This window comes from Salmo salar, chromosome 15 (genome assembly GCF_965601325.2).
Source record: "Salmo salar chromosome 15, fSalSal1, whole genome shotgun sequence".
NCBI lineage: Eukaryota > Metazoa > Chordata > Actinopteri > Salmoniformes > Salmonidae > Salmo > Salmo salar.
The window spans coordinates 50,986,890-51,012,830 of NC_138305.1; the positions used below are offsets into that span (position 1 = coordinate 50,986,890).

At 41.9% G+C, this 25,941-nt stretch overlaps 1 protein-coding gene across 3 annotated transcripts; it reads left to right on the forward strand.

The window, feature by feature from the left end:
* The first annotated feature begins 16 nt into the window (after positions 1–16).
* vipas39 (VPS33B interacting protein, apical-basolateral polarity regulator, spe-39 homolog) lies at positions 17–25,334 on the forward strand. Of its 3 annotated transcripts, none has more exons than XM_014145047.3 (19): positions 17–99; positions 4,828–4,920; positions 11,724–11,829; positions 12,606–12,746; positions 13,075–13,113; positions 13,217–13,281; positions 13,436–13,492; positions 13,752–13,844; positions 15,297–15,330; positions 15,658–15,760; positions 18,940–18,967; positions 19,330–19,403; positions 19,818–19,893; positions 20,295–20,429; positions 20,960–21,001; positions 21,363–21,539; positions 21,896–21,985; positions 22,445–22,549; positions 24,744–25,334. In XM_014145047.3, exons 2-19 carry the CDS (start codon positions 4,828–4,830, stop codon positions 24,762–24,764), a joined length of 1,479 nt encoding a protein of 492 aa, XP_014000522.1. In that variant the 5' UTR covers positions 17–99; the 3' UTR covers positions 24,765–25,334. The 3 variants fall into 3 exon arrangements, with proteins under 3 accessions (XP_014000522.1, XP_014000523.1, XP_045551745.1); XM_014145048.3 differs by lacking the exon at positions 17–99 and adding an exon at positions 627–695; XM_045695789.2 differs by lacking the exon at positions 17–99 and adding an exon at positions 4,602–4,748.
* Positions 25,335–25,941: the final 607 nt, after the last annotated feature.

A 25,941-nucleotide genomic window follows, 5' to 3' on the forward strand; every position in this document is an offset into this window, starting at 1 on the left:
GTAAATCACAAGCGCACTACATTTCCCATCAAAGGGTAGGGCAGATTGACCAAGAGACGTCTACTGCTACCGACCAGCTGTATAGCTACATTTCTGAAGGTAATTATTCGTTTATGAGCTTTTAGATCCATCATTTACTAATTATCCTTCACTCTTCCACAGCCCTGAAATATGTCGATATTTCCTGAGATGGTCATGATAGAACATTTTCCTTTCCCTCTCTGCCTCCCTCAAAAATACCTGCCATCAATCACCACAATCATAGCCTAGCTACAGGCTCACAAGAATAATATTTACCTGTTGTCTAGCAATCGAAAACCCTAATCTCCATAGGGTTTTTAGCGGTTAGCTTTCACACAGCTGGCCATGTGAACTACAATTCTAAACCGTCGCTGTGTTACAAAAATCAATAATAATCGCTTGTGAAACGGTTTTTAGAAACATGTGGCCCTTGTCTTCCATATCAGCAAGAAATAATCTTTCATAAAACTACACACTTACTCTAATTTTAGCAGATTTGCACAGATCCATAAACTGTGTGTGCCTCCAGTTGACAAACTACACTTCATCCCCAGTTAAGTTTACAGGAAACATACACACAGGTGTTCGACGATAGCTAATTAGAACAGGTGGTCATCTGTCTTCCGTAAACAAGCACTGAGACATGGCTGTGTGGGAACACTAACCCTAAAAAGGTGTGTAGTAATTGAACTTTTGTTTTTTGTTCTTATTATTTCTAGCTTATATGAAAAATAAGTTCCTTATTTCCAAAACCATACCGCAAACAACGCGTTTTAACGTTCAGAACACGCTTCGGGACTGTTAACAAAACTTTCCGTCCAGAATGTACTATCATCAATAGGCGCTTAAGGTAGTTGGTGTCTATTGCTTGCAATATATATATATATTTTTTACCATGTTTGTCATGAGTGTGCAAATCTAACAATAGTGTCAGAAGCAAAAGTAGCAGGGGAAAACATATCCCAATATGTTAGACCTCGGACTATTTAATGAATTAATAAGACAAGGTCTAAGGGAATTCCATAGCGACTGCGGTCGAGATAACTAATAGTCCAATGGCTGTAACGTTACCTGCTAGCAGCATGTGTCCAAAGCTACATACATAATCTATTGACGGTTCTGATTGTTTTTAGATGCACCCCCACCCACCCAAATCAAAATCTACACTGAACAAAAATATTAAACCAACATGTAAAGTGGTGTTTCATGAGCTGAAATAAAAGATTGCCGAAATTTTCCATATGCCCAAAAATATTATTTATTTCATATTTTGTGCACACATTTGTTTACATCCCTGTTAGTGAGCATTTCTCATTTGCCAAGATAATCCATCCACCTGACAAGTGTGGAATATCAAGAAGCTGATTATACAGCACGGTCATTACACAGGTGCATCTTGTGCTGTGGAAAATAAAAGGCTACTCTAAAATGTGCAGATTTGTCACACAACACAATGCCACAGATGTCTCAAGTTTTGAGGAAGTGTGCAATTGGTATGCTGACTGCAGGAATGTCCACCAGAGCTATTGCCAAATAATTTAATGTTCATTTCTCTACATAAGCCGTCTCAAACATCATTTTAGAGAATTTGGCAGTACGTCCAACCGGCCTCACAACCGCAGACCATATGTATGGTATCATGTGGGCAAGCGATTTGCTGATGCCAACGTTGTAAACCGAGTGCTCCATGGTGACAGTGGGGTTATGGTATGGGCAGGTATAGGCTACGGACAACAAACACAATTGCATTTTATTGATGGCAATTTGAATGTACAGAGATACCGTGACAAGATTCTGAGACCCATTGTCGTGCCATTAATTCATCGCTATCACCTCATGTTTCAGCATGATAATGCACGGCATAATGACACAAGGATCTGTACACAATTCCTGGAAACTGAAAATGTCCCAGTTCTTCCATGGCCTGCATACTCAGACATGTCACCCATTGAGCATGTTTGGGATGCTTTGGATCAACGTGTTCCAGTTCCCACCAATATTCAGCAACTTCACACAGCCATTGAAGAGGAGTGGGACAACATTCCACAGGCGACAATGAACAGCCTGATCAACTCTATGCGAAGGAGATTTGTCGCGCTGTATGAGGCAAATAGTGGTGACACCAGATACTGACTGGTTTTCTGGTCAGAACCATCTACCAATTATGGATGTGGCTTCACAGCTAGCAAGTAGTCATTGGACCAATGATAAAATTGAATGGAATTCTACAGTTTTCCAATTAAATGTTTATAGGACAAAGTCACATGTATTTAAGTATGTTTTTTTGTTGTAGTGGGGACAGTAACGTAAAAAAATAATAATTGTACTTTAAAGTAAATATATTTTTATGTTTAGCTCACATAATATAATTTAAAAGTATGCATTAAGGTGTCTGTAATATAATATATTTGCCAAAAACAAATGTAGACATTCATAAATGCATTTCTATTGCTTTTTTACAACGGTAGGGGAATGCCAAGATGGATAGCAGGCAAACACAGTACAGGTTCATCAAAGCTGGGACCGAGAGATTGAAAAATAGCTTTTATGTCCATCACTAGCCGGCCTCCGCCCAGTACCCTGCCCTGCACCTTAGACACTGTCACTAGCCAGCTACTACCCGTTACCCTACCCTGTACCTTAGAGACTGCTGCCCTATGTACATAGTCATTGACTATTTTAGTAATGTTTACATAATGTTTATTGTTCTGAAATCATTTCTGTAGTTAGAAACGGATAAGATTAGCATTCCTGCAACATTATTTTGTTGACATTTTAATTTGATCTCTGAGAAATTAAGCTAAATGTTTACTAATTTTATTAATACATACTGTATTCTCGACATACAGTAGCTCATCCTGTATAACTACTGCTGGGCATACATTTTCCTACTTATACAGTGCATTCGGAAAGTATTCAGAACCCTTGACTTTTTCCATGTTTTGTTAAGTTACTGCCTTATTTTAAAATGTATAAAATAAAAATAAAAATCCTCAGCAATCTACACACAATGCCACATAATGACAAAGTGAAAACAGGTTTTTAGAAATGTTTGTAGGTATTTCCATAAGTATTTAGACCCTTTGCTATGAAGACTCGAAATTGGTCCTACAGTAGACAGTACATGTCAGAGCAAAAACCAAGCCATGAGGTTGAAGGAATTGTCCGTAGAGCTCCGAGACAAGATTGTGTCGAGGCACAGATCTGGGGAAGGGTACCAAAACATTTCTGCAGCATTGAAGGACCCCAAGAACACAGTGGCCGCCATCATTCTTAAATGGAAGAAGTTTGGAACCACGAAGACTCTTCCTAGAGCTGGCCGCCCGGTCACACTGAGCAATCGGGGGAGAAGGGCCTTGGTCAGGGAGGTGACCAAGAACACGATGGTCACTCTGACAGAGCTCCAGAGTTCCTCTGTGGATATGGGAGAACCGTCCTGAAGGACAACCATCTCTGCAGCACTCCACCAATCAGGCCTTTATGGTAGAGTGAGCAGACGGAAACCACTCCTCAGTAAAAGGCACATGACAGCCATCTTGGAGTTTGCCAAAAGGCACCTAAAGCCTCTCAGACCATGAGAAACAAGATTCTCTTGCCTGATGAAACCAAGATTGAACTCTTTGGCCTGAATGCGAAGCGTCACGTCTGGAGGAAACCTGGCACCATCCCTACAGTGAAGCATGGTGATGGCAGCATCATGCTATGGGGATGCTTTTCAGCGGCAGGGACTGGGAGACTAGTCAGGATCGAGAGAAAGATGAACGGAGCAAAGTACAGCGAGAACCTTGATGAAAACCTGCTCCTTCCACCTCACCTTCCAACAGGACAACAACCTTAAGCACACAGCCAAGACAACGCAGGAGTGGCTTCGGGACAAGTCTCTGAATGTCCTTGAGTGGCCCAGCCAGAGCCTGGTCTTGAACCCTATTGAACATCTCTGGAGAGACCTAAAAATAGCTGTGCGGCAATGCTCCCTATCCCAGCTGACAAAGTTTGAGAGGATCTGCAGAGAAGAATGGGAGAAACTCCCCAAATACAGGTGTGCCAAGCTTGTAGCATCATACCCAAGAAGACTCAAGGCTGTAATCGCTACCAAAGGTGCTTCAACAAAGTACTAAGTAAAGGGTCTGAATACTTATGTTAATGTGATATTTCAGGTTTTTTTAATAGACAAGTTTGCAAAAATGTCTAAACCTCTTTTTGCTTTGTCATTATGGGCTATTGTGTGTAGATTGAAGGAAAAAACAAACAATTTAATCTAATTTTAGAGTAAGGCTGTAACGTAACAAAATGTGGAAAAAGTCAAGGGGTCTGAATACTTTCCCAATGCACTGTTAATTGTCCATACTGTCTGTACACAGTATTGTACTGTTAGACACTTACTGCACTGCTGAAGCTAGAAACATAAGCATTTCGCTGCACCTGCTTTAACATCTGCTAATCTGTGTAATACGACAAATGAACTTTGATTTGAAAGCCATTAGGCTATGCCAAGAAGTCTCAACTTTCTGATAGCATTCCTGGTGTTGTTCAAGACACCTCCCCTTCTGAAGCATGCCTCTATGTTTAACTACCTCATGTCTCCAAGGGATGTTTCCGCTGATCTCACTGTAGCACCATCCCACTTCTGAGACTAATGTAGCAAATTCTGGAGTATTCAAACCTGCAGCCTTATGTCTGAAACCGCTTGATGAGGTTGCTGTTGTACTAAGGACGCTGCCGCAATGGTTGTATAAACAATAGAGATATGATATATCCTTCTGTGGTATAAACAATGTGCAGTAAATGTAACTAACTCTGTTCCAGATGATAAGGAGTAAACCAGATGAGGACGAATACTGGAACAGTTCGAAGTTCAAAGCTTTCACATTTGATGATGAAGATGATGACTTTACCAGGGTAAATAACTTGAAAGTCTTAGGGGTGTCCCAAATGGCACCCTATTCCATATATAATGCCCTACAAGGTTTTTATAGTAAACTGAAATTAAAACCCATGAAATAAAATAATTCACAAACCGGTTTGAACTTTAAGGTAGCTGACTTGATTTTTCTTACATACTAAAGTTAACAATTGACCACAGCGGGGCCAATGTGTACAGCTGTCCTGACGCTCTGTCTAACTGTTAATAATCACTGTGTGCAATACAGTTATGGAACCTCAGAAATTCTACTATTATATCACCCTAAATAGATTTTACAAATACAAAAGATACATGTACTCAGTGGAAATCGCTGTTAAAACCGCTAACAGTAAGTGTATCTTTTGTATTTGTCAAGTCATTTTTGTATGATAATTAAGGTTTCCGATGGCATTCAAAGATAAATTGTTTCTAGATAGAGTGTTTCACACTTTACCAAATCACCTCAGCTAATCAAAAGGGACGTGGAATTAGTCATGAGAAGGGCTTACCTAACCTATGACCTGACCCACTGTTAAGGCTCCATGAATTGATGAGGAATTGGAAAACTGTATGGTTGAAAGAGATGGGGCAAAGGAGTGCCTAAAAAGTCTGGCTGCACATCTGACTGGCTGACTTACTGCAAATTGAGAAATGATGTGACTAAACAGTATGAAGAAAAAACTGTGTTATGAATCCAAGATCTATGATATGAAGAACTTTGGAGTACTTTAAATGAAATTATGGGCAGAAAGACAAATTCAACTCCCATCTTTCATCGAATAAAATTGTATTAGTCACATGCGCCGAATACAACAGGTGAAATGCTTACTTACAAGCCCCTAACCAGCAATGCAGTTTAAAATATACAAATAAAAGTAACAAGTAATTAAAGCGCGAGATTATATACAGGGGGTACCGGTACAGAGTCAATGTGTGGGGGCACTGGTTAGTCGAGGTAATATGTACATGTAGGTAGAGTTATTAAAGTGACGATGCATAGATAATAACAGAGAGTAGCAGCGGCGTAAAAGGGGGGGGTGCAAATAGTCTGGGTAGCGATTTGATTAGATGTTCAGGAGTCTTATGGCTTGGGGGTAGAAGCTTTTTAGAAGCCGCTTGGACCTAGACTTGGCGCTCCCGAACCACTTGCCGTGTGGTAGCAGAGAGAGCAGTCTATTACTAGGATGGCTGGAGTCTTTGACAATTTTTAAGGCCTTCCTCTGACACCGCCTGGTATATAGGTCCTGGATGGCAGGAAGTTTGGCCCCAGTGATGAACTGGGCCGTTCGCACTACCCTCTGTAGTACCTTGCAGTCGGAGGCCGAGCTGTTACCATAACAGGCAGTTATGCAACCAGTCAGGATGCTCTCGATGGTGCAGCTGTAGAACCTTTTGAGGATCTGAGGACCCATGCCAAATCTTTTCAGTCTCCTGAGGGGGAATAGGTTTTGTCGTGCCCTTTTCACAACTATCTTGGTGTGCTTTGGACCATGTTAGTTTGTTAGTGATGTGGACACCAAGGAACTTGAAGCTCTCAACCTGCTCCACTACAGCCCCGTCAATGAGAATGGGGGTGTGCTCGGTCCTCCTTTTCCTGTAGTCCACAATCATATCCTTTGTTTTGATCACATTGAGGGAGAGGTTGTTGTCCTGGCACCACACGGCCAGGTCTCTGACCTCCTCCCTATAGGCTGTCTCGTCGTTGTCGGTGATCAGGCCTACCACTGCTGTGTCATCGGCAAACTTAATGATGGTGTTGAAGTCGTGCCTGGCCATGCAGTCATGAGTGAACAGGGAGTACAGGAGGGGACTGAGCACGCACCCCTGAGGGGCCCTGTGTTGAGGATCAGCGTGGCAGATGTGTTGTTACCTACCCTTACCACCTGGGGGCGGCCCGTCAGGAAGTCCAGGATCCAGTTGCAGAGGGAGGTGTTTAGTCCCAGGATCCTTAGCTTATTGATGAGCTTTGAGGGCACTATGGTGTTGAACGCTGAGATGTAGTCAATGAATAGCATTCTCACATAGGTGTTCCTTTTGTCCAGGTGGGAAAGGGCAGTGTGGAGTGCAATAGAGATTGCATCATCTGTGGATCTGTTAGGGCGGTATGCAAATTGGAGTGGGTCTAGGGTTTCTGGGATAATGGTGTTGATGTGAGCCATGACCAGCATTTCAAAGCACATCATGGCTACAGACATGAGTGCTATGGGTCGGTAGTCATTTAGGCAGGTTACCTTCGTGTTCTTGGGCACAGGCACTATGGTGGTCTGCTTGAAACATGTTGGTATTACAGACTCGGACAGGGAGAGGTTGAAAATGTCAGTGAAGACACTTGCCAGTTGGTCAGCGCATGCTCTGAGTACATATCCTGGTAATCCGTCTGGCCCTGAATGTTGACCTGTTTAAAGGTCTTACTCACATCGGCTGCAGAGAGCGTGATCACACAGTCATTCGGAAAACCTGGTGCTCTCATGCATGTTTCAGTGTTATTTGCCTCGAAGCAAGCATAGAAGTAGTTTAGCTCATCTGGTAGGCTCGTGTCACTGGGTAGCTCTCGGCTGTGCTTCCCTTTGTAGTCTGTAATAGTTTGCAAGCCCTGCCACATCCGATGAGTGTCGGAGCCAGTGTAGTATGATTCGATCTTAGTCCTGTATTGATGCTTTTCCTGTTTGATGGTTCGTCGAAGGGCATAGCGGGATTTCTTATAAGCATCCGGGTTAGAGTCCCACTCCTTGAAAGCGGCAGCTCCAGCCTTTAGCTCAGTGCGGATGTTGCCTGTAATCCATGGTTTCTGGTTGGGGTATGTACGTATGGTCTTGTTGATGAAGCCAATGACTGATGTGGTGTACTCCTTAATGCCATCGGAATAATCCCGGAACATATTCCAGTTTTTGCTAGCAAAACAGTCCTGTAGCTTAGCATCTGCTTCATCTGACCACTTTTTTTATTGAAGGAGTCACTGGTGCTTCCTGCTTTAATTTTTTGCTTGTAAGCAGGAATCAGGATAGAATTATGGTCAGATTTGCCAAATGGAGGGCAAGGGAGAGCTTTGTATGTGTCTCTGTGTGTGGATTAAAGGTGTTCTAGACTTTTTTTCCCCCCTCTGGTTGCACATTTAACATGCTGATAAAAATGTGGTAAAACGGATTTAAGTTTCCCTGCATTAAAGTCCCCTGCCACTAGGAGTGCCGCCTCTGGGTGAGCGTTTTCCTGTTTGCTTATGGCGGAATACAGCTCATTGAGTGCGGTCTTAGTGCCAGCCTCAGTCTGTGGTGTTATGTAGACAGCTACGAAAAATACAGATGAGAACTCTCTAGGTAGATGGTGTGGTCTACAGCTTATCATGAGATACTCTACCTCAGGCGAGCAAACCCTCGAGACTTCCTTAGATATCGTGCACCGGCTGTTGATCGCAAATATAGATAGTCCGCCACCCCTTGTCTTACCAGACGCCGCTGTTCTATCCTGCCGATACAGTGTATAACCAGCGTATGTTGATGTCGTCGTTCAGCCACGACTCCGTGAAGCATAAGATATTACTGTTTTTAATGTCTCGTTGGTAGTTTAATCTTCCTCGTAGGTCATCAATTGTATTTTCCAATGATTGCAAGTTAGCTAGTAGATCGGAAGGCAGTGGGGGTTTATTCGATCGCCTACAAATTCTCACAAGGCAGCCCAACCTTTTCTCCGTCTTTTCTTCACGCAAATGACGGGAATTTGGGCCTGTTCCAGGGAAAGCAGTATGTCCTTTACATCGGACTCATTAAAGGAAAAAAAGCTTCTAGCAGTTCGTAGTGAGAAATCGCTGTTCTGATGTCCAGAAGTTATTTTCGGTCATAAGAGACGATAGCAGCAACATTATGTTCAAAATAAGTTACAAACAACGCAAAAACCCCCCACAAACACCCCCCCCCCTTAGATGGAAAGCTACTGAGGATGGTAGCTGACTATAGCCACTCCTATCTGTCATATCTTTAATCTGAGCCTATTGGAAAGTCTTTGTCCTCAGGCCCCCCCCCAAAAAAACACAGTTGGTTAGGAGCACGTAAATCGTCAGCCAGCTTCTCCGGCACCATGATACAGATGGCTTATTCATCACAAAACCATTTGATGTTACCAATTATTTTAATGATTACTTCATTGGCAAAGTGGGCAAACTTAGGCAGGAAATGCCAACAATGAACAGTGAGTCATCGTTCTCTTGCATAAAAAAAACTAATAATGAAAGAAAAGCATTGTAGTAAGTTTGAATTTTGTCAAGTTAGTGTGGGAGTGGTGAAAAAATTATTGTTGTAGATCGATAATGACAAACCTCCAAGTATTGACAACTTAGATGGAAAGCTACTGAGGATGGTAGCTGACTATAGCCACTCCTATCTGTCATATCTTTAATCTGAGCCTATTGGAAAGTCTTTGTCCTCAGGCCTGGAGGGAAGCCAAAGTCATTCCGCTACCCAAGATTAGCAAAGCAGCCTTTACTGGTTCTAACAGCAGACCTATCAGCTTGCTGCCAGCTCTTAGCAAACTGTTGTAAAACATGTATTGACCAAATACAATGCTATTTCTCTGTAAACAAATTAACAGACTTTCAGCATGCTCCTAGAGAAGGGCACTCAACATGTACTGCACTGACACAAATGACTGACTGGTTGAAAAAAAATGATAATAATAAGATTGTGGGAGCTGTAGTGTTAGATTTCAGTGCAGCCTTTGATATTATTGATCATAACCTGTTGTTGAGAACTTATGTGTTATGGCTTTTCAACCTCTACCATATCGTGGATTCAGAGCTATCTATCTAATAGAACTCTGAGGGTTTTCTTTAATGGAAGCTTCTCTGGTGTAAAGTGTGGTGTACCGCAGGGCAGCACTCTAGGCCCTCTTTTCTATTTTTACCAATGACTTGCCACTGGCATTACACAAAGCATGTGTGTCCATGTATGCTGATGATTAAACCATATAGACATCAGCTAATGTAGTTACTGAAACCCTAACAAAGATTTGCAGTCAGTTTTTGAATGGGTGGCCTGTAATAAACTGATTCTGAACATCTCTAAATCTAAGAGCATTGTATTTGGCACAAGTTCTAGACCTTAGCTGAATCTGGTAATGAATGGTGCGGCTGTTGAACAAGTTGAGGAGACTAAATTAATTGGTGTTACCTTAGATTGTAAACTGTCATGGTCAAAATATATAGATTCGATGGTTGTAAATATGGGGAGATATTAATATTAACATGTAGCATGTCAGTCTCTCTTGGCGAAGAGGTGAGGAAAGACTGACTGCATCACTAGTTTTTATTATAAACATTGTGTTGGACATTCCAAATTGTTTGCATAGTCAACTTACGCACAGCATTGACACACACACACTTACCTCAACAGACATGCCACCAGGGGTCTTTTCATAGTCTCCAGGTCCAGAACAAATTTAAGGAAACGTACAATATTATACAGAGCCATGACTGCATGGGACTCCCTTCCATGTTATATAGCGCAAGTGAACAGCAAATCAGGTTTAAAAAAATCTAATAAAGCAACACCTCACGGCACAACGCCTCTCCCCCATGTGAGATTTGTACTGACATGTATGTGTAACTCTCTCACACACACGCTACATGTTAATGTTTCTAAATGTATGTCAATTGTAAAGTCTTTTGTCAGTAATGTCTTTTAGGTTTTGTGTCGGACCCCAGTAAGACTAGCTTTCTCCATCGGCTAATGGGGATCCTAATAAATCAAATCAAAACCATTACCTTATGTATTACTGGCCCCCAGTTGCAAGAACTGACATCCCTAAAAACCAAACTATATAACCCAAATGGCTCCTTGCCTCCCACGCCCGCCTCCCACGCACGCTTTAATACTAAAATAAAATATATAAAACATTTAACTACATTAAAAAAAAAAATGCAAATCAGGTCTGAAAACTAACTGAAACTAAGCTGAATTGCTTATTTTTTGTGTGAAAAACTCATAGAAATAAAACACTAAACCATATAAACCTTGATGCACTACTTTTTACCAGGGTCCATAGGGGTGGTACTATGTAGGGCAGTGTTGCCCATCTCCGGTCCTCGAGTATCCCCAACAGTACATTTTTTTTAGTGGCCCCAGGCCGACAACAAAAATGTGGGCTGTTGGGAGTACTCGAGGGCCTGATTTGGGAAACACTGATGTAGGGAAGGGCTCTCCAAACCTGTTTCTGGAGAGCTAACCTGTAGGATTTCGCTCCAACCCTAGTTGTAACTAACCTGATTCAGCTGATCAACCAGCTAATTATTAGAATTGGGTGCGCTAGATTAGGGTTGGAGTAAACCTACAAGAACTTAGCTCTCCAGGAACAGGGTTGGAGAGCCCGATGTAGGGAATACGATGCCATTTGGGACGCAATACTTTTATGCCAGGCGGTTGGCCAATCCTCTTCCTGTTGAACTACTGAATATGCAGGCTTTTGCTCCAGCACACTTGATTCTATTAATCAGCTGCACATCAAACCGGTGTGTTTGAGCAGGGCTTGAGCAGAAACCTACATACCCTAAAGATCTCCAAGAGGAGGGTTGACCACCTCTTATATATGTTACATTTGGATACTTTAACTAGCTTACCCTATCACACAAGGGTAGGACACCAAAGAAAGACAATGGTGGAAACATTTAGCAAATTTTAACATGTAAACATGGCCAGCGGCTGGGTATGTGGCATCTGAAGTTTGGAAACATACTTGCTCACATTGGACTGTCAAGGTACAGAAATGTAGTGTGAACATAAACATGTTTTTTTCTATTTCGAATGTATTTAAGCTAAAGGAATCCAAGCGGGCTGTGAACAGTATCCGCAGCCTGGTAGAGGAAGAGGATGAAGAAGATGATGTGGAGAAGGTCAGCTGGAGTGGAGAGCCTGTTGGAAGTAAGAGAACATCATATGATGCAAAATGCATCATCAGTTTTTTTCTCTGTACTGAACGTGCCCTATAATGAAAACTTGACTGCTGAGTGACATACATTTTGGGGGATTGTATTAACCGTAGACTAATGAACAAAATATTAAAAGCTTTTTGATTGAACTATTCTTTTTTAAAAAGGTGCAGTATGTTCTCTTTCCTGTTAAAAAAAAAAAATAAAAAAAAAAAAAAAGTGGCGTGCTGACAATTAATGGGTCTTTACAAGTGCCAAGATGAGAAGATGAGGTTGGTGCAGTCATTGGTGTAAACCGAACAATAAAAAGTGCTACAATAGAAATATACACTGAGTGTATACAGAACATTATGAACACTTGCTCTTTCCATTATATAGACTGACCTGGTGAATCCAGGTGAAAGCTATGGTCCATTATTAATCCACTTCAATCAGTGTAAATGAAGGAGAGGAGACACGTTAAAGAAGGATTTTTAAGCCTTGAGACATGGATTGTGTATGCAACTCAATATTAGGAAGGCGTTCTTAATGTTTTGAACTCAATGTATTTTCCTAAGTGAAGCAACAGACACTTTATGTGTGTGTTTATAATTTAGGTTGATTCTTTGTAATTTGGTTCGTTGCCACAAGGAAAACAGAAAACGTATGGACTGTGCCTTTTTAAGTTTTGTGATAAGTTCACGTAGGACCAGTATGTTTGCTAGTAACTTGAATGGTTCTGGGCCTAAATGTTGTAAGTTGTGGCCCTAAATGTTGTTGTTCCCTCAGGTATCTCGTGGTCGGTCAAGGAGACAGAATCCAGCATTCGTTCCACAGGAGAGGTGCGGGACCAGAGCTTCCCCAAAATCCACACTGCCCCTTCGTTGCCCAAGAATAGTTCTGGCTACTCCTTAAGCTCCTTATTCAAAGGTACAACTCAATCCACCTCATGACAGATTTAAGGCCATTCTCGTTGGGTGTATTTAGATTGGAAGTGTTGTGTTGTGGGTCGATTTTTGAGTTTGGGATAACCGATCTTGTGACCGTTGCATTCGACCCAATCAAAATGGGTTCGCTTCATTCTGTCAAACAGATTTGCCCTCGGTACAGTTTTGAATCTATAACAAACACCAATGAGCTCTAGCTATACACCAACCATTGTCCCTAGTTTTGTAGTTTTGCACATTCTCAATGCGAATACTAATGTCAACATAAGTATTTCCTTATCAATTAACACACACTCACTCTCATTTTTTAGGAAAGGCCAAAACTGGGAACTTCCAGTCCTTCTCTGAGTGTGGGTAACATTTTAGCGAGAGTTGTTACTCAATTTTTGCCATATGTGTGTGAAAATTGCTATTTTGAAAAGCGTGGTTCTCAACTTTTATAGTATTTTATAGCTTTCGGTGATCCATCCATCCGAAATTACGCCCCGGAACTTCGGAAACCAAAATCTGAATACAAGGTAAGATATGTTTTATCTTACACATAATCAGTATATTTCAGAGCACTCTGAAAAGTTGTTCCACAAACTGAACTAACTGTTATTAACATCACTAATACTGTATTAACTGGACTGTCGTTGGTCTATTAATGATGACGTCATCTTGCTGTGGCAGGACTATGTCAGTGACTGGACCCCTGAGGAGACTGTGAAGAGGATGCAGCAGGGAAAGGTAGGATCAATGGTGTAAAATCAACATTTATTTGTCTTCAAACTGACTGTAAATTGTAAGCTGACTGTTGTTATGCCTACTGTTAGTCACTTTGGATAAAAGTGTCTGCTAAATGGCATACAGTTTATTAGGTTATTATCATCTGTTTTATAATGCTCCAGCAAATACTCTGCTTTATGTATTTTGCAATTCTATGGACTGTGATATAATATTAATATTGTATTATTCTAACTCAGTCCATGATTGTATTTTCTCAAAGGTCTACTCTTTGGAGAAGTTCCACTCCTTACAGGACAAACTGCTGCTATTGGATGAGGCTGTGAATGCACATGATGGAAACGTCATCACCGCGGTACGTTTTGATTTGACTCTAGTTGAAAGAAAACATCATTTTTATTACACTGAACAAAAATACAAATGCAACGTGCAACAATTTTAAAAGATTTTACCGACTTACAGTTAATTTAAGGAAATCAGTCAATAGAAATAAATTCATTAGGCCCTAATCTATGGATTTCACATGACTGGGAACACAGATATGAATCTGTTGGTCACAGATACTTTCTTTTTTTTTTTTTAAGTTATGGGTGTTGATCAGAAAACCAGTCAGTATCTGGAGTGACCACCTTTTGCCTCATGCAGCTCGACACATCTCCTTCACATAGAGTTGATCAGGCTGTTGATTGTGGCCTGTGAAATGTTGTCCCACTCCTCTTCAATGGCTGTGTGAAGTTGCTGGATGTTGGCGGGACCTGGAACACGCTGTTGTACACGTCGATCCAGAGCATCCCAAACATGCTCAATGGGTGACATGTCTGGTGAGTATGCAGGCCATGGAAGAACTGGGACATTTTCAGCTTCAAGGAATTGTGTACAGATCATTGCGACATGGAGCCGTGCATTATCATGCTGAAACATGAGGTGATGGCGGCAGATGAATGGCACGACAATGGGCCTCAGGATCTTTTCACGGTATCTCTGTGCATTCAAATTGCCATTGATAAGATGCAATTGGGTTTGTTGTCCGTAGCTTTTGCCTGCCCATACCATAACCCCACCGCCACCATGGGGCACTCTGTTCACAACGTTGACATCAGCAAACTGCTCTCCCACACGACACCATATACTCTGTCTGCCATCTGCCCGATACAGTTGAAACCGGGATTCATCCGTGAAGAGCACACTTCTCCAGCCTGCTAGTGGCCATCAACGGTGAGCATCTGCCCACTGAAGTCAGTTACGACGCTGAAATGCAGTCAGGTCAAGACCCTGGTGAGGATGATAAGCATGCAGATGAGCTTCCCTGAGACTGTTTCGGACAGTTGTGAGGCCGGTTGGATGTACTGCCATATTCTCTAAAATGATGTTGGAGACGGCTTATGGTAGAGGAATGAATATTCAGTTCTCTGTCAACAGTTCTGATTGACATTCCTGCAGTCAGCATGCCAATTGCAAGCTCCCTCAACTTGTGGCATTGTGTTGTGTGATAAAACTGCACATTTTAGAGTGGCCTTTTATTGTACCCTGCACAAGGTGCACCTGTGTAATGATCATGCTGTTTAATCAGCTTCTCGATATGAGACACCTGTCAGGTGGATTGATTATTTTGGCAAAAGAGAAATGCTCACTATCAGGGATGTAAACAAATTGGTGCACCACATTTTAGAGAAATAAGCTTTTTGTACGCGTGGAACATTTCTGGGATCTTTTATTTCAGCTCATGAAACATGGGACCAAGACTTTACATGTTGCGTTTATATTTTTGTTCAGTATACTTATACTGTTCTGTAACCTCTCATTGCAGGTTTTAATATATTTAAAGAAGTCATTAAGTAAAGGTAAGGTTTTTAATCCGTTTTTTTTTTGTCCATTAGATTGAACTTTTTTTTACCTCATTCTATTCTGGTTGAGTTACCAGGAATTTACACCAGTGCAAATTTTGCACCTTTTATTTTTCTATTTTCTTCGTCTTTTACATTCAGTTCTACCTTTTTTATTTATTATTCCCAGGTGTTGAAAATGTATGCATGCTGACAAAAGCATCTGCTAAATGGCATATATTATTCCTTTAGAACAATAACAGTTGCAAACTTTGGATGTTGCAAAAGTTAAGTGCACATGGCAATATTATGCAAGTAATGACAGTTCACTGTGTTTCTGTGCAGAGATTCTCTTCCGGGAGTTGATAACAAGAGAAATAGCTCTTAGGCATTATATCCACTACCTGAAGGAAATAGGAGAACAAAAGCTTTTGGTGGAGCTTTTCAAGTGAGTAACAATTCACAAAAATACAGTGCATTCGGAAAGTCTTAAGACCCCTTGACTTTTTTCACATTTTGTTATGTTACAGCCTTATTCTAAAATGGATTCATAATTTTTTCTCATCAATCTACACACAAAACCCCATAATGAGAAAGTGAAAACAAGTTTTGAAATTTTTGCAAATGAATTTAAAGCAAAAACTGAAATATCGAGACAGGATTGTGTCGAGGCACAGATCTGGGGAAGGGTACCAAAAAATGTCTCCAACATTGAAGGTCCCCAAGAATACAGTGGCCACCATCATTCTTAAATGGAAGAATTTTGGAACCACCAAGACTCCTAGAGCTGGCCGCCCGGCCAAAGTGAGCAATTGGGGGAGAAGGGCCTTGGTCAGGGAGGTGACCAAGAACCTGATGGTCAGTCTGACAGAGCTCTAGAGTCCTTTCTGGTAGAGTGGTCAGACGGAAGCCACTCTTCAGTAAAAGGCACATGACAGCCCACTTGGAGTTTGCCAAAAGGCACCTAAAGACTTTCAGACCATGAGAAACAAAATTCTCTGGTCTGATGAAACCAAGATTGATCTCTTTGGCCTGAATGCCAAGCGTCACGTCTGGAGGAAACCTGGCACCATCCCTACGGGGAAGCATGGGGGTGGCAGCATCATGCTGTGGTGATGTATTTCAGCGGCAGGGACTGGGAGACTTGTCAGGATCAAGGCAAAGATGAACGGAGCAAAGTATAGAGAGATCCTTGATGAAAACCTGCACCAGAGCGCCCCAAACTGTGGTGAAGGTTCACCTTCAACAGGACAACGGCCTTAAGCACACAGCCAAGACAACGCAGGAGTGGCTTCGGGACAAGTCTCTGAATGTCCTTGAGTGGCCCATCCAAAGCCTGGATTTGAACCCAATCGAACATCTCTGGAGAGACCTGAAAATTGCTGTGCAGTGACGTTCCCCATCCAACCTGACAGAGCTTGAGAGGATTTGCAGAGAAGAATGGGAGAAACTCCCCAAATACAGTTGTGCCAAGTTTGTAGCGTCATACCCAAGACTCGAGGTTGTAATCGCTGCCAAAGGTGCTTCAACAAAGTACTGAGTAAAGGGTCTGAATACTTATGTAAATGTAATATTGAAAAAAATATACTGCTCAAAAAAATAAAGGGAACACTAAAATAACACATCCTAGATCTGAATGAATGAAATAATGTTATTAAATACTTTTTTCTTTACATAGTTGAATGTGCTGACAACAAAATCACACAAAAATAATCAATGGAAATCCAATTTATCAACCCATGGAGGTCTGGATTTGGAGTCACACTCAAAATTAAAGTGGAAACCACACTACAGGCTGATCCAACTTTGATGTAATGTCCTTAAAACAAGTCAAAATGAGGCTCAGTAGTGTGTGTGGCCTCCACGTGCCTGTATGACCTCCCTACAATGCCTGGGCATGCTCCTGATGAGGTGGCGGATGGTCTCCTGAGGGATCTCCTCCCAGACCTGGACTAAAGCATCCTCCTGGATAGTCTGTGGTGCAACGTGGCGTTGGTGGATGGAGCGAGACATGATGTCCCAGATGTGCTCAATTGGATTCAGGTCTGCGGAACGGGCAGGCCAGTCCATAGCATCAATGCCTTCCTCTTGCAGGAACTGCTGACAAACTCCAGCCACATGAGGTCTAGCATTGTCTTGCATTAGGAGGAACCCAGGGCCAACGCACCAGCATATGGTCTCACAAGGGGTCTGAGGATCTCATTTCGGTACCTAATGGCAATCAGGCTACCTCTGGCGAGCACATGGAGGGCTGTGCGGCCCCCCAAAGAAATGCCACCCCACACCATGACTGACCCACCGCCAAACCGGTCATGCTGGAGGATGTTGCAGGCAGCAGAACGTTCTCCACGGCGTCTCCAGACTCTGTCACGTCTGTCACATGTGCTCAGTGTGAACCTGCTTTCATCTGTGAAGAGCACAGGGCGCCAGTGGCGAATTTGCCAATCTTGGTGTTCTCTGACAAATACCAAACGTCCTGCACGGTGTTGGGCTGTAAGCACAACCCCCACCTGTGGACGTCGGGCCCTCATACCACCCTCATGGAGTCTATTTCTGACCGTTTGAGCAGACACATGCACATTTGTGGCCTGCTGGAGGTCATTTTGCAGGGCTCTGGCAGTGCTCCTCCTGCTCCTCCTTGCACAAAGGCGGAGGTAGCAGTCCTGCTGCTGGGTTGTTGCCCTCCTACGGCCTCCTCCACGTCTCCTGATGTACTGGCCTGTCTCCTGGTAGCGCCTCCATGCTCTGGACACTACGCTGACAGACACAGCAAACCTTCTTGCCACAGCTCGCATTGATGTGCCATCCTGGATGAGCTGCACTACCTGAGCCACTTGTGTGGGTTGTAGACTCCGTCTCATGCTACCACTAGAGTGAAAGCACCGCCAGCATTCAAAAGTGACCAAAACATCAGCCAGGAAGCATAGGAACTGAGAAGTGGTCTGTGGTCCCCACCTGCAGAACCACTCCTTTATTGGGGGTGTCTTGCTAATTGCCTATAATTTCCACCTGTTGTCTATTCCATTTGCACAACAGCATGTGAAATTTATTGTCAATCAGCGTTGCTTCCTAAGTGGACAGTTTGATTTCACAGAAGTGTGATTGACTTGGAGTTACATTGTGTTGTTTAAGTGTTCCCTTTATTTTTTTGAGCAGTGTATATTATATAGAAATTTGCAAACATTTCTAAAAACCAAAAGGCTTTGTCATTATGAGGCATTGTGTATAGATTGATGAGTGGAAGAAAATCAATTTTAATCAATTTTAGAATAAGGCTGTAATGTTAACAAAATGTGGAAAAAGTCAAGGGGTCTGAATACTTTCCAAATGCACTGTATCCTTTAAGCCATAAGATTGTATCAATGGAGTTGTCATGTAACCTTGTTGGACTGGTTTTTACCACTTCTGTTCAAGGAGTGTAGCATCTGAGTTGTGTTTATAAGGCACCCAAGGAAATAAAACAGACTGAAACAGGGAGGAACTGTCAGGATTTCTCCATTTTAAGAATTATTTTGCAAAAGGTTTTAAATATTTTCCATTGCGTACCCAAATGATCGTACTGTGTGCTCAACTTGCTACTTGTATGTAGGCATTCTGATCAGTCCTCTTTTCTCTCGTGTCATCAAGGTCCCTGGACAGAACAGAAGACATGGCGGTATGTACTTCCCATGGTCTGCCAAGCCATTCTGGGGGGGACAGTTACCTCAAAAGTGTAATTCAGTTACATTTCAGTCCATCCTAAAATGTGTCAAACAAGTGCAGGGGCAGCACTTTTGAGTTGAAATAACCTAACGTAGCAGGTGTAAAATAAATGCATGAGCAGGGTCTCCACATCTGGTTTTCAGTGGAAAAGGAAGCTCGGTTGAAGATACTGTTTCCCTGAAAACTGTCTGTGGCACCGCTGACGGTGGAGTTGAAATGAACATTACAGATTGTGCCTTTAATGCTCTGCACTCATTGGTTGTTGATGGTTTTAAATCTCAATGCACCTTCCTCTGTTTCCATGTCCATATTCAGCTCATGCAGTACAGAGATCACCTCAATATCAGAGACGAGAACAAGAGGAGGGACTTTCTGAAGAACTGCCTCAGGTAAAGATCCACTCCACATTACTTCACGTCTCAGGGTCGTGTTTGTTAGGCACAAAACGGAAGAAATCGTACAGACACAGGAAGGCACTACGTGAACGCGTCCAAAAAGAAGTGCTGATTTTCGTTTTCTGTTGCAAAATGTTTTCTGTTGCGTACGCTAAGGAACAGAACCAAGGTAAAGAATCCTAAGTTTTCTCTCATGAACAGCATCTTTTTCTTTTCCCATTTTCTGCCACATTTTGATGTTGTTGATTGGGGTGTTTTTAAATCATACAAGGTCGTACAAACCTTTTTCCTGAAGTAAGGTCATTTAACACATTTGAATGTTACCTACTCCTGGAGTCAGAGATACTACACAGCAGTATTAGCTTTGGAGAACAGCGTTACTAACTAGCACCATGGACTTTGTTGCAGTCTCCCCTTCTCACCAGACGACGCCACTCACGTTCAAGACCACTACACACTCCTGGAAAGGCAGATTATCATCGAGGTGAGAAACCGCTGCTATTTTTGAAACATAGTTGACTGAAGAACACCAATGGCTGAATCTCGCTCATGGTACAGTAGTAACCTTTTATTTTGCGCTTTAAATAACATCTTGTTTGAAATCTGTTAAAAAGCATGGGGCACTAACATGGTCTCCATAAGGTTTCGATGTGTAATTTGGGAGAACAGTTTCGCCACAGATACCTGCGCTATGACATATTTTGCATAATATGTCAAATCCTATGTCATGTTTGACATGTTTATGTAGGCTTTAAAACCAAACATTCCAAACCTTCCCTTCTCTGTTTCTCCAGGCTAACCCTACATCATATCAAGCCATAAGTCAGGCTTATGACAGCCTTATGTAGGTTTTAAAACCAAAGATTCCATGTCTTCCCCGTTTAGGCGAACGACAAACAGGTGGAGAGTAGCGGCCAGGCGGACATCTTTAAGAAATACCCGCGGAAAGCCTCCATCCTCAACATGCCTATCATCACTACACTCTACTACTCCTGCTTCTACCATTATGGGGAGTCTGATGTGAGTCTGAAGTGGCCCTCAAACCTGGTCCTGGAGAACCACAGGGTGTGCAGGCTTTTGTTCCCGTATGAGCACGTGCTCCAGATTTTGCATGATGATAAGTTGATCAGGTGAATATGGTGCTAGTCCTGTTAGGGCTGGACTGGAGCCAGAGCCGGCACACCCTGTAGCTCTCAGAGTTGATGACCACTGTGCTACGGAGACAGTTTTTTTTCTGACTGTAATTCTCTATTGCGACCACAAGATGGAGACAGTGTCAGTTACCTGGCTGTAGTAGGAAACCTAGTGTTAACCAGTTGATGTAAAAATGCATGAATTTGTGCATTAATCTATCAATCTTTTATATTATAAATATTGCCATTATATCCAAACATTTAATAATTAGTTCTGTTGTTAATTGAAATAACATTATGGTTGGAGTTGATTAAGGTCTGTTTGTGTGTGTGTGTGTGTGTGTGTGTGTGTGTGCCTGGGTCTATATCTGTGTCTGTGTGCACAACATCAACTAACTAGCCCAGTCTCTCCCACAGGGCACGTTCAGCAGTCCAGCCAACATACGGAAGACCTTCAGGGTAAGAGAGAGAGAGCGAGAGAAGCTCGGACTACACATGAGTATTTGTCTGTCCATTTTGTTTTTGAATTAACTGGGCCTTGTCTTTATTACTAGGTAAATGTGTCTGGCTTGAGTCACTGTTGTGAATCTTTTCGTTCAACAATATTGTGGCTCCGTTTGCAATGAGACCATATGTATATTTTCGTTATTCATGCCAATCCATCTGTCCAACTATTTTAAGACCTTCATTGAGCTGAAGTTGTCAGAAAGACATCGATTTGCCTTCAACCCTATTTCCCAACAGAGTTAAGGAAACGTGTGTTTCCAGGTTAAACAACATTCAATGATTGTAATAACTCTCAAGTTTTGTCATCATCCAGATTTCAGATAAACAGTTTCTCCTCACATGTCTGGGTGCGAGGGCGAAGCTGAAAGCCTGGTTCGATGTGGATGCTCTGTTCACCACCAAGAACTGGCTGGGCTACACCAAGAAGAGGTCTCCCATTGGCTTCCATAGAATAGTGGACATCCTTCAGAAAAACAACGCACCAGTACAGGTAGGTAGGACAACTACAGCTGCACTTCCCCGGTCTGAACACCAGGTGGTACTGTGTTTTTAAAATCACCTGAAATAAGCACTGGTCTCTATTCCCATTTTTTTCAGTTTTCTGCAGATGTATATTGGGTGTGGCACATTACATGCAATGCAGTTGAATTGCACAATTCAAAATTCCATAAGCATAATAGCTAAAATTAAACCAGAAAATGGCACTAAATATAATTTTATTTCATAGCTAGATGCTGTGTGTTTTCATTTTTAGGGATTACACTGACTGTTATGCCACATCATGCAGATGTGTTGCCACATTTCTTTTAGTCGCTCATCCCTCTCTTTCTGTCCCTCTACTCCTAGGTGTTGCAGGATTACGTAAACCTGGTTGAAGACGCGGAGCAGAAGATCAGTTTGGCGCAGAAGTATAAGTGTCACGACGTCATCATCAATGTGAGACATCTGACAGACACACATCTTATAGCTCGATGGAGGAGTCACCCCTAACCACAAATCTAGGATCAGATTACGCAGTCACAAATCCTAACCTTAACCCTTAGAGGCATAGAAAAATGGGCTGACACTGGATCAGTGGTTAGCGGTAACTTCTACCAACTTCCATGTTTTAAAGCACTATAATGAGTATTGATCATATATTTATTTTATATTCTTATGTAGAACAACATCCTATGTCTCTAGCACTACTGTTACATTTTTTTGGCATAATTTACATCGGTAACAGTACTGCAGTTTAATACTATACCTACAATGCCTAGTGCGCAAGAACTCAAACAATTGTGGCAATTGATATCATTGACAGTACGGATAACATTTCATCTCTTATACTGGCATCACATGCTATTTATCATTATGTGGCATGATGATTGATTGGCGGTTCTTTTGCCTAATCAGACGTACAGGGACCTGAAGGACCGGCAGCAGTTGATTGTGTACCGGGGGAAGGTGGAGAGAGGCTCATCCGAGTACAGGAAGATCGAGGAAATCCTCAGCAACTCGGTAAGATAGGCTCTGGGGTGAAGTTTCCCCTAGGTACAGATCTAGGATCTGCTTCCCCTCCTCCAATCTTAACCTTAACCATTAGTGTTGGGAAATGCACCCTACACTGTAAGATATGGGTCATCACCACAAGTCGGCTTCAGTCACATAATCTGAGCGCTTTTTTGTTACGCCAGCGGTCACTAACCCTGGCCCTGGAGAGCTAAAGTGTGTGCAGGCTTTTGTTCCAGCCCATCACTAACACACATGAGTTTACAAATCGGTTACTCAAAGAAACTCAATGAGGTCAATCAGTGGTATAAGTATCCAAGTTGAAATAAAAAGCCATACACCCTTTAGGTCTCCAGGGTCAGAGTCAATGACCAATGAGTTACCCTGTACACTGGAGGGCAGACGTGTGCCGGCTTTTGTTCCAGCCCTGCACTAACACCCCCGATTCGGCTAATTAAAGTCTTGATTAGCAGTTCATATCAGGTGGTATAGGGCGAAGCTGGAAAGTACAGCCTGTACGTATAGTGACCCTCCCAGGTCCAGAAGTGAAGAACACTTACTTCTAAGCGTTATTACTAACGAGACAGAAAATCAACAATTAAAGTTGCTTTGATTGTAAAGCGCGAGGACATTAAGCAAAATGACGCCTTTCAACACCCAACAATACAAGACTCCTTTACATCAAAGGATTTCTTGAGAACAATGTTGTGCAGTAGATTGCCTAACTATGTGCAACAGACTGCATTTCCTATGTGAACTGGGTCATTTTCATTGTGGCACACAACGGAAACGTTTTTTAAACATTTTGCAATACAAAAATGTCCAGGTAGCCCCTCCCTGTTTCAGTCTGTTTTTCTTAAATTTGGTGCCTAATGAAAAAAAAACCTGTTTGAAAGTGTCACGTCTCCTCTAGCAAGACGGGAAGTCTGCTTGTGTAAGGAAGTGGTGAGGATCAGATAAGGTGCAAATTTAGTCTCTCGTCTGTTCCTCTTGTAATGATAAATATGACAATCATAAGACGATGGCTCATAATAAGACATTGTGATGTGTCTACTTCAACTGAAGTGGCTGGTCATTGTCAGTTTTAAGTGAAAGGCTAAAATTGACAGCCCTATTTCCTTATGGGGCATGTACTGTTGCGTTAACACAATCTGTTTTCTCAGTCTGGTTGTGTTTTCATGGAAAGACAGTAGTTCCTCTTCAACCTTGGTTCCTTTCTGTGTTGATACTCATGACCAGACAATGTATTTAATCTTCAAAAACACTTCCACTTCTCTTTTGTACATCTCAACAGAACTACACTTGTGCATTGTAAAATCTGAGTTACGTAATCAGATTAGTCATGTTGAAGGGACATTTTCACACACCCATATTCTCCAGCCTATTCTAAACTGCATTATAGCCAAGACTAATGATCATTTGGTCTTAGGACATGATCACTTGAATTGTGGGCTGGGTGGTCTAGCCCAGGGTTTCCCAAACTTTAGACAGGCAGCCCAATTCTGATCTGTTTCCACTAATTGGTATTTTGACCAATCACATCAGATCTTTTCACATCAGATGTTTTGCAGAGATGTATGTATGTATGTATGTATGTATGTATGTATGTATGTATGTATGTATGTATGTATGTACGTATGACGTAGTAATAAAGTAAAGTAACTATCTTCGAAGTGTTTTCATTTCTAAATGATAAAACCGATATGTATGAAAATACCCTCAAATAAAAGGTGACATTCTGTTCTGTCGCCTCATATAAAAATGTTGATATATATATTTTAAAAAAATAAGTTTGAGTCACAGAGTGACTTCCGGCGATGCAATGGCAGACTAGTTTGTCGCTCAGATGCACTCTGTGTGAACTTTTTGCATTTATTTGTGAAATTATCCTATAAAACTGTGTTAACCCACTTCGAAAAGTGAACTAAACCCTTGGTCTGAACAAACTCGTCTGAGCGTGGCAGGCAAGCTTCGAAAACAAAAGAAGTTAGTCACAGTATTTAGTCCAAGCTCTAGTCCAGAAGAATTCATCCAAGGGTAATCAACTTTGATGAAATCACATTTTTAGTTCTCCATTAAATAATTAGATCTGATCTTATTCAATCAGAATCTGTGAAACAATTAGATAGTTGTTTTATATCAATTCAACATGGTTAAAGTCAGTTTTATCATCACTAACAGGACTTTGGCTCTTTTCTTGCAGCAAATCCGATGGAAAAACTGACATCCACTGCTAGAAGACTATGACAACACTGCTTCAAATGGACATTTAAAACGATTTGTTTCAGATGAGAGATGATGTGTGGGACAAACTATTTTAAAGTAATGGCTCCTGGAGTGAAGATGCAGTTGACGGTTTGACTGCAAGACGAAGTTCACCTTCCATACTTTGTTAGCTCTGGTCCATGGCATTAGTTTGCATTCCTCCACTAACCGTTAGTAGAGGAACAGACACTAACGCCCTGGACCAGAGCTAACTTTAAGTTAGCAGAGAGAGCAGCAGAGAGAGCAGGTGGCCATACGAATGAATGAGCCAAAACCTTCCATTTTCATGACTTTTTTTTTGGTTTGCAGTCTTGTGTAATGCTTGCTCGACGTGCGTATCCATCTTTTTGCCAACCCTGTTAGCTGTGCTCTTTACACAAGCCGAAGCAGAAGGTGCAACAGCGGTAGTAAAAGTCTGAACAACAGTATATAGACATGTATTCCTCTGACCCCTGATCTAATTTGTGTTTTTATAAACATGAAAATAAAACTTTAATAAGAACGGCTGAAACACGTTCTTGACTTGCAACTGTGGTGGTACCTACATTTTAGAACTCATTTACCTTTTTGGTGTACAATTTCTTTAATCTAATTTGTTATTTTTCTTCAAAATTAGATATTTCAACAGAAGATTACCAAATTATTTACGAAATGGTGGTTTTTGCAGGTTTTACTATATAATTTATTCCATCCTAGCCACATTTCCTCAGCTGCTTGCATGGGCACCCCTATATCAAGGTGTTTTGGTACTTCCCTTATGCACTATGCTTTGCCGCACACTAACATGCTGACCAGACCGGACACATCGTGTGCACGAGCGTTGCTAAATAAATTTAGAAATCCATGTTATTCAATTATTGCACCCACACTGCTCGCTCGCGCGCGCCAACGGGCGTCTGCGTTGCCAAGGGCTAAAATAGAAGTCATTCCTATTTCTGATGCAGATCACGCTGTAAGGGTAATCGACCTGTCCCTCTCCCATCTCCTCAATGGTTTATAGCAGCAGGTACCCACGTGCCATCTCCTCATTGGTTATACCCACATGGGTGATTGAAAGATTAACTGTTTTGCTGGTCGTCGTGGTACTACTATGAAAGTTTAGATGCCGTTCAAAGATGAAAAAGGCTGGAAGGAAG